Source organism: Crocodylus porosus, unplaced genomic scaffold (assembly GCF_001723895.1).
Source record: "Crocodylus porosus isolate Cpor-Errol unplaced genomic scaffold, CroPor_comp1, whole genome shotgun sequence".
NCBI lineage: Eukaryota > Metazoa > Chordata > Crocodylia > Crocodylidae > Crocodylus > Crocodylus porosus.
Window position 1 is genome coordinate 51,189,354 of NW_017728951.1, and position 11,064 is coordinate 51,200,417.

Consider the following 11,064-nt stretch of genomic DNA (forward strand, 5'->3'; position numbering starts at 1 on the left):
TCCAAGCTGGGAGACACTAGCCCAGTCCATTTTTCTATGGCCCATCGATGCCAGCTATACACTGTCGTCCACTGGACAATACATCATGCCACCCTCGCAGCCTGCCAGGACACTGCCTGGTGGGACTACTTCACCTTTGGCAATGGTGAGGCCAACAGGCCCTGGTGGCAGAGCCTGTATTCCGACCTTATCCCCAGAGCCACCGGGGACATAGGCTGGCAACTCCTTCATGGGGCCGTCACGACGGGCATGTGGCTGGCCCATTTTGAACCCGTCTCTGACCAGTGCCATTCTGTACTGAGATGGAGACTCTGGCACACCTTGTCAAGTGCGCCAAACTGCAGCCCCTGCACCTCCTCCTCCAGAACTTGTTCCTCAAGTTCTGGCTGCACTACTTCCCTCACCTTTTAGTTTATACACCCCCCATCTGTCGCCCCACCAAGGTTCAGGACCTCCTGGTCAACCTCCTCCTGGCTCTGGCCAAGCTTGTCATATGGCTATTCAGGAAGGAGGCTGTGGTCGGGAAGACACCCGGCGACCTTGGGGCATTTTTCTTCAGTGTCCTTTGCACGCGTCTCCAGGCGGAGTACCACTGGGCAATAGCTGCCGGTGAGCTTTCCAAGTTTGCAAGCTAGTGGTCGCTGTCCGGGGTGCTCTGCTCAGTGTCTCCCGGGGGAGCACTTGTTTTGGCCCTATGACCCTGCACGAGCACGCCCTGTTTTCTCTTTTGCTGTCCCCCATAATTTATTGATGTTTTTAAGGTGCTGGTCTCCCCCCCCCAGTGGCGCCCCCCCTGCAGTTTTAGGCTTTTAAACTTTTAAGCTTTTAGCCTTTTAATCACAAGAAGACCGGTGAGTCCCAAGCATCATGAAGACTTCCCTGTCCACTTTTTCTTAGTTGAAGTCATCAAGTGCCGGTCACCCACCACAGCAGCAGCAGCAGCAGCAGCAGCAGCAGCAACACCACAGGTGGCCAGACTGGATCCGCCCCCCCACCACTGGGGGAGGCTAATTCTGGACTGTCTCCAGACACTGGATGGGGTCCAGAGGCCTGCACGCACTGCTGGCTGCCACCCAACGGCAGCCCACAGCTTTCAGTGGACACCACCCGAGTACATCATATAGTCCCTCCTTCCTAAGTCAGTGACTACTTCTGGTGTTCTACTCTGGTGTTCTACTCTCTTCATGAAAGACCCAAGTTTCAAGGCATAACTTCCACGTTGACTTGGTATGACATACTAGCTGGCATACAGTGGTTAGGATTGGGGAATATACCAAATTTGGTTGTAATAATTGGTTAAATAGTTAACTGAAATTTCTCCCTGAAACAGGAGGAAATGTAAAATGGAATGAGTCTAGGCCAAATGAGAAGCCAAAGCAGTTTGATTTCCAAGTTGAGGTCCAGGCATTGTTACTTGTTGCAGATTTTTTTGCAAACAAAACAGCTATTTTTCTATGCCTATCCTGGACTAAGGCATAATGTGGGGACCCCTTCAAGTTGCAGCTTTGGCTGCAATATTTGAACTATCCCTAGTAAACAGAGGGCCTTGATAAAGTCGTTTTATTTTGTAGAATGAAAAACAAAAGGTAGATATTAAGTTGGTTTATTTTCAACTGTCAGATACTGTTTTGATAAATTATTAAAGATTTTTATCTGATCCAGAAATTAATTATCATTAACATGAAAGCTGCTACCAAGAGGTTGGGAAAACAGTGGGGAAAAATAAGGGTTTGGACCCTCCCTCCTGGGTTTTGCAGTTAAAATAGCAAATATAACTGTCAAATGATCTTAATGTGCATGCAATTGATTATATCTTGTAATTTACCTGTGGAGAGAGTTACAGTTATTGTACTATGCTTGGTTCAAGGTATACTGATTTCAATTGCTGTTAGAAATATATTTAGCTTCCCTTCAAAAGGTAAAGTAAAACACTACATTTTATTTAAACATTAAACATGCTATCCTTTGCTTATTGATTAGCCACTGTTTCTTTTGCTCATTCCTTTGCTTAGTCAAGGTGCCCCTAGCTATTCTTCTTGGAGATCATTTCCTCTCTCTAGAAATGAAACTTTGCTTACTTGCCTTTAGGGTTGGAAAATTTCGTGTGGTTATCTCAAATATTTTCTTTTCAGACCAGCTGGTGACCTTACATTCATTTGAAATCATTTCTATTACATTAACATGCTTGGCTTTGAAGTAACTGAAGGAAACTTGACCAGAAACTAGAAGTGAGAATTGCAAAATCTGTACTGATGGCTTGCTTCTTTACTGAAAACTGTAACACACTTTTACCCTTTTATAATTTTTGCACATTCTTATAATTTCCCAAGTGACAATTACCTTTCTGAAATAATGAAACTTATTACCCATAAACCCATCTTTCACAAGAATCTTGTGTGTTACTTGAAGTGCTCATTGTATGGGTCAGTACTTTGGGGTTTTGTTTTATTAGCTGCAAAAATTGGTGTGGCTTGGTCTAAAATTGATGATTTGTTCATAACAACTGAATGAATTTGGGAAAATTGTCTTTGAACAAAGGCAGAAACATTATTTGCTTCCTCTTAAATTGCACTTTAGGAAGTCAGTGATAGCTCTCCTTTTAGCATCAGTAGCAAATGACGCTATTTTATCACAAACATTTGCCTCAGTTTGTCCTTTTCTCTCTCATATTTTCTCGAAAGCAAATCCTAATGGGGTTTCTTTAGTCTGACTAAATGATTTGGAGTCAAATTGCAAGCTTGGTGCAATTATGGAAAAGCTTGGTGTAGAACTGGAAAAATATATCCAGTGTATATTGAACACTTAACATTTTAGCTATAAATAGCTCAAAACTGCTTAACATATTCATTTCCTTTTTAAAAAAATTTTTATGTAGTCCTTTTCCAATAAGTATTCATGTTCTACAAACTTTGCTAGTGTAAAAAGCTGACTCACTTGCCATTTGCCTTTAGGACAGCTGAGTATAGTAAATGACATATAAAACGAGTTTATATGTGTGATGTTACTGCTTATGTTTGAGGGTCTTATTCTACTCCTTATTTCTCAAATTGTCCCATCTTGGGACTCCTGTGGTATTTTCTGACTCTTTCCTGCCAGGTCTTGATTAATTTTGATGTTATTAGTTGGGAGGTATTACTTCCACAGTAGAACACTGGAAATCTACAAAGATTTTTATCTGGGTTATAATTTTTCTTGTGTCTTGCTCAGACAACACCCAAAATTTAGGTCATTGATTGAATCAGAGTCTTATTTTGGTTGAACAACTCTAATATTTTTATTTATTTTTCTTTTTACATCTATAACCAGCTCACAGTCAGACAGATTGCGATTATTTTACAGTTTCATCTAACTTTTCACTTTCCCTTCAGAATTATTTGGTTGCATCTAGTCTTAAGTAATATACCATTTTAGGTAAAGGTAACTGAACCTTTCAGACATGAACAGGACATTTTCTCCTTTTTGTATCTGTCTTTATATATATATATATATATATATATATATAAAATTCCCACTGTCTCTAGGTAGGATCTTGTCTTACTAAATCTCTTAGGACACTCATGCTTCTTTTCTTTAAAGGTGAGGGAGTAGCAGTCACTCAGGCTCCTTCTCTCCTCAAACACTCCTATAACATGACTGGTACCACTCAATGTCCAAACAAACAAATAAAAAAGAAAAAATAAACCCAGCTTTCGCTGTGACCTGAATAGCAGCTGCTGTTTCCACCTTCTCACTGCTTCAGTCAATGCTCCATTTCCCTATGGAGAACTTTTTTTCCCCTTTAAGAATGAACTTACTTCACCATTAACTCCCAGATCAATGGTGTCCAGTCAGCCCTTCCTCTCCACTTGGTACAGCTGCAAGGACTCTCCAGTCCCAGCGGCACTTTCCAGCCTCTCTTCTTCAGAGCCATCCCTTGCTCCTGATTCCCTCCATGTTCTGTGCTGCCCCTCCCGGTATTTCTCAATCTTAAGGGAGCAGCTGCTCCACAAACGGCATTGTCCCATTCTCTTCATGTCTTCTCTCTGCTCAATCTCCTTCCCTGAGGTAAGTATTTGATTTATTGCCAGTCCCTCTTCACAACATGTATCAAATGCATGTATCAAAAAATCATCATGCATTTTGGTAGGAAAAGAAGAAAGGAACATAGCAATTACCATGATAGCTCAGTAACTCATTTAGTCTCATATCCTGTCTCCAAGCAGTGAGCAGCAGTAGTATAAAAATAAGGTGAAAGGAATAGGTATATCAGGGATAATCACTAGGCCTGTGCGAGTTAGCTGCTTTGGGTGCCAGTGATCTGATCCAGAGCTCTGGACCAGGTTTCTGTTTTGATCTGGCCGAAGCATCTACGAAGCTTCGGAGCTACCTCGGAGATCCAGTCAAAGGATATAATGGGGAATCAATTAAATATCTATAACTTCGTTGTTTTTTGTTTGAATTGGATGAAACCTGCAGAGATAGTAGCCCCTACTGAGAGAATGAAGTCTGCCAAGTTTCACGAAAATTCGTGCAGGGGTTTTGGAGAAACTGTACCTGTCTTAGAATGAAATACTGGGTTCAGAAGATTCCCTGTGCTTGAACAAAGGACATACTTAGGGTTGTTTTCACCCTTTCAAAGTTTTATTTAAGGATGCTCACAGAGGCAGGCAATAGAACAGAGCAGAGAGGATGGTCACCTCACATCGGCCTTAGGCAGTAGCCTCCACCCTGCATGGTTCCCTGGCCTGGAGTGTCCCAGTTCCAGGGATGCGATAGACTGCCCTGGGGCTCCATGCAAGTCAGAACTCTTGCCAGAGCTGAGGAACCCGTCGTAACTTAGAGAACGTACAGCTTATATAGTCTGAAGTAAACAACATTATCTCAAGCATGTGGACACTGCGGGACCTGAATCTGTTCAGCCTTCACAAGAGAAGGCTGAGGGGGGACCTGGTGACCATCTATAAACTCACTAGGGGGGACCAGAAGGGTTTGGGAGAGACCTTGTTTCCCCTAGTGCCCCCTGGCATAACAAGGAATAACGGCCACAAGTTGTTGGAGAGTAGGTTTAGATCAGACATCCATAAGAACTACTTCACAGTCGGGGCGGCTAGGATCTGGAACCAACTTCCAAGGGAAGTGGTGCTGGCTCCTACCCTGGGGGTCTTTAAGAGGAGGCTCGATGCCTACCTAGCTGGGATCATTTAAGCCCAGTTTTTTCTCCTGCCCAGGCAGGGGGTTGGACTTGAAGATCTACATGGTCCCTTCCAACCCTACTTCTATGGTTCTATGAGCTAAGGATTTGGTTATCTTAAACTAGGAATTTGGGAATGAGTCATGATGCAATACACCTGGTGTTTACCACATCCCACTGTCTTACAACATTCTTCTATCTAGGTTCATGGTTCAGTCATGCTCACAGAGCAGGAGGCTACCTGCCACTTCACCGGCCTACTCTTGCTCTTAGCACAGAGTGCAAAACTCTTGCTCTTAGCAAAGCTCTTACTATTACAGTCCACCCCTTGATTGTGAGACCACTAAGAATTTGAGGTCAAACTTGCAATCATCCTAAGCAGTTCATATACGCTGGATGTTATACAGATGGGTGAGGGACTAAATGCACAGATACAAAAAGCATGTCCATAATAACAAGCATACAACTACAATACAAATAACAACAATAGGTTGCAATAGAAGATTTAATACAACATTCGCTCTTCTTGGGTGATTCTCAGTAGTTTACCATACTGGGTTGTTATCAGAACTCTGGTTCAGGCAATGGTGGTAGCTATGTTTTGGAGCTGGCAAGTGATTTCTTTACACTGGTCAAGTAACTGCTCAAGCTGTAAAAAAGAAACTCATATGAGACATTAAGAAAGGGGATATTCTCCTTGGTATGTAGGACAGTAATAATCATCACCTGATGGCAGCATTTACACACATGGGGTGAAGAGATTTCAACTCCATTCCACTGAATTGGGTTAGAAGAAAACACACAAGCTGTCCCATTCCTTAAGTCATACATGAGGGTCTCTTGTAACCACCAGCGTTCCCACCTACAGTGACTGGGGTCATGACTGTAAGTGCATGGCTCATACAAATGGTTATGAGCTGGGCATACCCACCCCTCCAGCCAATTCTCACAATCATCTATGCGATGAGTCCTATTCATTAGATCAATGTGGGAACCCTCAAACATGGGGACCCATCATTGATCTCCAAACAAGTGGGAGAATATCTGCATTTTACACCACAAGACAGGCCAGGCCTGATTAATGGCTAATTTAAACTCCACTGTGCAAACTGAGGTATTGCAATGGGTGTACTGAGGGAGGGGTAGCAGCCACCCCTCAAACTGTTTCCCCAGGTCCTTTTGCCATTTCGACTCTGAGGATTCTTGTATGATAGCTCTTAAGTTATGATATTGCTGATATGCTTGCAATTGCCAAAGCACACACAAGGTGGCATTCTGAAAGGTGGATTGATTCTTCAAGATGCCAGTTATTTTAAGAGCGGTCTGGTTAACCCATTGCCAAAGATGATAGGTACCAACTAAATGTGTCCTGGTCAACCAAGGCAATAAGGGTTCCCACAAACTTATCAATTTTAGGGCCTGTCTGTTGGGCGAGCCCTATTTACTTAATTTATTCGCTGAGGTTTCAATGTCAAAGCTATTGACCACCCCTGTGCCCGCTCCAATTTCCCCTAGGATAGTATCGCTTATATCGCTCTTAACTCGCAGTGTATGTTCCAACCAGGGGGCATATTCCTTTTTTGATTTTCGAAGATCAACCTTGGTTATATTGGTGGTATACTGAATATGATGGAAGTGAGGTTTTTGCCACACAGTATGACAGGTTGACCTAACCCTAGCTATGTGGGGTTTCCAGGTGGGCACGCTAGGTTGGTGCCTAACATCAAGCAGTTGAACCAACCACCCCCTCCCCATTATGATGCTTGTATTATAACAAACCAGGGCGGAGTTTGGAGAAACTTGGGTCATCGGGATTTTACCCCCGGATTCACTATCACAACTTCCAGATACGTTTCTCAGGATCTTCTGAACCTTTCTTTTTGTCAACCATATTTTCTTGATTGTGGTACATTTAATGGGGGGGTCCCCACCAGGAAAGGAAAATTTTACTGTAACCGTCTCATTACAATACAAAGTCCTCCACCCCTTCCCAGGTGATGGTCCTATTTGACATGAGGTGACATCAACACTTAGATTTAAAAAGGGAAAGGACCATGAATCAGGGGGGCATGTATAATTGCCGGAAATGCAGTTCCGAGTTGCACCTACCCATCCCCCGTGGTATTGGTAGGTAGCCACGAAGACTGCATCTCTACAGAGATACAAGCAAGACAAACACACAAAACAGGACATGACAAAGTTAAAGTGATGCATAGCAAAAACAGGTTTCTTCCAAAGAGGCTCTGCCGTATAGCATGTACCAATCTGATTAATGTTGTCAGTCTGGAGAAGGTGGCTACTAGCCAATCAGTCCACCCAACAGTGTCTTCAACATCCCAATGGACTGTCATCTAGATTGAATCCTAAGGGTTATAATCCCCTTGCTTTCAATTGGTCCCTAGGTCTCAAATGGTACTGATTTCCACCCCTAGATGCTACCCAATCAGTATTACCTTCGCCCTTGGCTATGACTTCAGCAGGTATAGGATCCCTCCCAGGTTGGGTTACCCACACCCGTTGTCCCATAGATTCAGTTCTATCCTGTTGCTGCACCTTTGAAGAACTTGATATCTGACCATTAACAGACACAAGGGGAGCAGGTAGAAGCAATAGTTGGGCTATTCAATCTCCCTGTGCCCAGGCAAAAGGGGTTTTCCTCTGATTGTGTAGTATGATTTTCATCTCCCTCCAGTATTTTGGGTCAATCACACCTCCCTTGGTCACCACCCCTCAAGCGGCAAACCCCAACTGAAATTGTATTTGCCCAAACCAGCCAGGAGGTAAATCCACAGACCAATTCAAAGGTACTATTGCCGTTTGTCCCACAACCAATGTATCTGCTTCAGGTGCTGCTCTATCCATACCCACTGATCCCACAGTCATGGGGGCAGGAAGAAAAAATGGTTTATGATTCTGTATTGGTTTTATGGTTAATGGGAGCATTGTGTCTCCCAATGCTCTCTCCTTCACCCCTGTCTTCCCGCATTCATACATCCTATCCATAGGTGATCGTTCTTTGACAAGTTTTTTATTATTAAGGGTAGCCACCATTTTAGGCAGTTGAGAGGGCCACCCCTGGAGGGTCAGGCCCAATGTTTTGGTCAGTAATTACTTCAGTTGACCATTCCATCTTGCAATGAGGCCTGCTGCCTGAGGGTGGTACAGAACATGAAATGTTTGAGCAATGTCAAGTCCAGCTGCCCATTGCTGGGTAAGCAATGCAGTGAAGTGTGTACCTTGATTGGAGGAAATCTCATAGGGTATACCATGAATTTGAACAATATGAATGAACACCATCTAATACATGGATGGTGGATGAGGCATCCACCTTCTGGATTGGTACAGCAATTCCATATTCAGAGAAAGTGTCGATGGCTGTTAAGGCATAGAGATAATGATTTATCGCTGGCAGTGGTTCAATGTAGTCGACTTGCTGTTTTTCAGCTGGTCCGTGCCTTTTGGGGATATGGCCTGGCCTCTCATTTAAGGGCTTCCGTGCCAACTGACATCGCAGACATTACCCTGCTGCTGATGCAGTTTTACTTTGTGCTATGGGAAGTCAAGTGTGACCGCCCAGGCATAGGCCGAGTTCCTTCTCGCATGTCCTGATTGCTGGTGTATCCAGTCGGCTAATGCATTGGTCTGACATGCCAACACTGGCCGTCAGCATGGTTGTTCCATTCTTGTTCAGGATTTCCAGTGTTGATGGGTTGGTGGGTGTCCACATGACCAACATGAATTTCTATTACTTCTGATTTTATGGCTAGTTGTTTCCACAGGTCCTGAGCCCATAAGTCTTTTCTTCTGATTTTTCAGTTTGAGGCCTTCCAGGCACCAGACTATACTGCCAAATCATTTGCCACTGCCCAGGAATCAGTATAGATCCAAACTTTGCCATTCAGTCTCATAATTCACCACCAGCATAAGACCTTGAAACTCAGCCCATTGAGAGGAGGGCCCCGTCCCGCTGTCTTTGAGTTGGTGACCAGTTACAGGGTTAATGGTGGCTGCAGTCCACATGCGAGTAGGATCCTCATATCGCACTGACCTGTCTCTAAACCAGGCAGCCTTTGTTTGGTCAGGCAGCAGATCGTCATAGCGAGGGGCCCATGAGGCAAGTGTGGGGGGCAAGATTGCAATGGGTAACACATTCGGTCCACCTTTCATTGGTGCTGGCAGGGTAGTAATTTTTTTATGAAATTTGCTTATGCCATGTGGGGGCGGGCTTTGAGTGCTCTTATATGTATCATTTCCATTTGATAATGGAGGACTTTTGGGCTCTCCCTATTTTGTTGGAGATGGAGTCCTGCATGGCCCACTGCATTACGGGAATTTTTGGTCTAATATGAATTTCGTGTTTCCTTAGTTATTCGTTCCATACCGATCAATGCCCAATAGCACTCCAGCAATTGCCATTTAAAGAGGGTGTAATTAGCAGCTGCATCAGGTAACTTCCAAGTCCAAAAGCCTAATGGGTACTTCTGGTGTGTCTCTATAGGAGTCTGCCACAAGATCCATGATGCATGATCATGATATACTGACACTTCCAATGTAATAAGGTCAGACGATGAATAAGGGCCCAGGGGCAGGGCAGTCTGTATGGCTGATTTTACAACACTGACGGCCTGGTATTGTTTTTTCCCCCATTCAAAAGCAGCAGCCTTATGTGTTACTTTATATAGGGGCTGCATCAATATCCCAAGGTGAGGTATGTGAGTGCGCCAGAATTCAAAAAGGCCAATCAGTCTTTGTGCATCTTTTTAAGTAGTAGGGTCAGGGAGGGAGAGTAGTTTATCCTTTATTTTTTGTGGAAAATTTTAGTAAGTCTTAAGCATTGACCTCCCAGAAATTTTACATTTTGGGCTGGACCTTGAGTTTTCTGTGGATGTATCTCCCACCCCTTCCCTCACATATGTTTCACTATACATTTTAGAGCTTCTGCCACAGGACTCAGGGTGTTGCCTATTAGCATTATATCATCAATATAAAGCTTGGCTAACACTCCTTCAGGCAAAGAAATCTTACTTAAGTCACGTCAGACCATATTGTGACAATAGGCAGGGGAGTTTAAATACCCTTGTGGAAGCACGGTGAAAGTGTATTTCTGTCTCTCCCAAGTAAAGGCAAACTGTGCCTGATCTGCATGCAGAGGGATAGAGAAAAAGGCATTAACCAAGTCAATCACAGCATACCACTCACCGGAGGCAGCACAAATATCATCTAGCATAGAAACCATATCTGTTACTGCAGCTGAAATCGGGTCTACTACTTTGTTAATCTACCATCAATCTCCATGACCCAGCAGGTTTGCAAACTAGCCAGATGAGAGAATTGAACAATGAGCTAAGAGGCACCAGCACACCCACCTCCTGCAAGTCCTTGATCATCTTGGATCATCTTCCTTCCCACCTGGGATTCGATATTGCTTAAGGCTAACAATTTGGTGGGGAATAGGTAGTTTCAGGGGTTCTCACTTAGCACGTAACACTAATAAGTGTCTGACATTGTTCAGGGTACCTACTCAGATATTTTCCCATTCCCCTAGAACATTAATCCCTACAATACATTCAGGGATAGGCAATACCACTACCTGCATTAATCTGCATTTGGTGGGTCCCACAGTACTATACACAGTCACCAGACACCCGGTCACGGACACATTCCCATATTCTTCTAAAAACATTTTTTCCCCCTTCAAATTAGTTGGTATAATTAGTTCAAATTTCCTGGTATAATGGTAGTTTCAGAGCCAGTATCTAATAGTCTTATAAAAGTTTGAACTCTTCCAGCCAGCCATTCCACCATCACTTGAGCATATGGCCTCCGGTGCCCGGCCAGGGGAGGCCCACACTCTGGCAGGAGGGACCTTGGCCATCATGTCATTGCGGCTGGAG

The 11,064-nt window shown here is 43.8% G+C and overlaps 1 protein-coding gene across 1 annotated transcript; it reads right to left on the reverse strand.

The window, feature by feature from the left end:
- Nucleotides 1-5,869: 5,869 nt before the first annotated feature.
- LOC109324344 (deoxyuridine 5'-triphosphate nucleotidohydrolase) lies at nt 5,870-9,343 on the reverse strand. Its single transcript, XM_019556337.1, is given in 1 exon segment — nt 5,870-9,343. A coding segment is annotated over 1 exon segment (681 nt). The 5' UTR covers nt 8,222-9,343; the 3' UTR covers nt 5,870-7,540.
- Between the last annotated feature and the right edge of the window lie 1,721 nt (nt 9,344-11,064).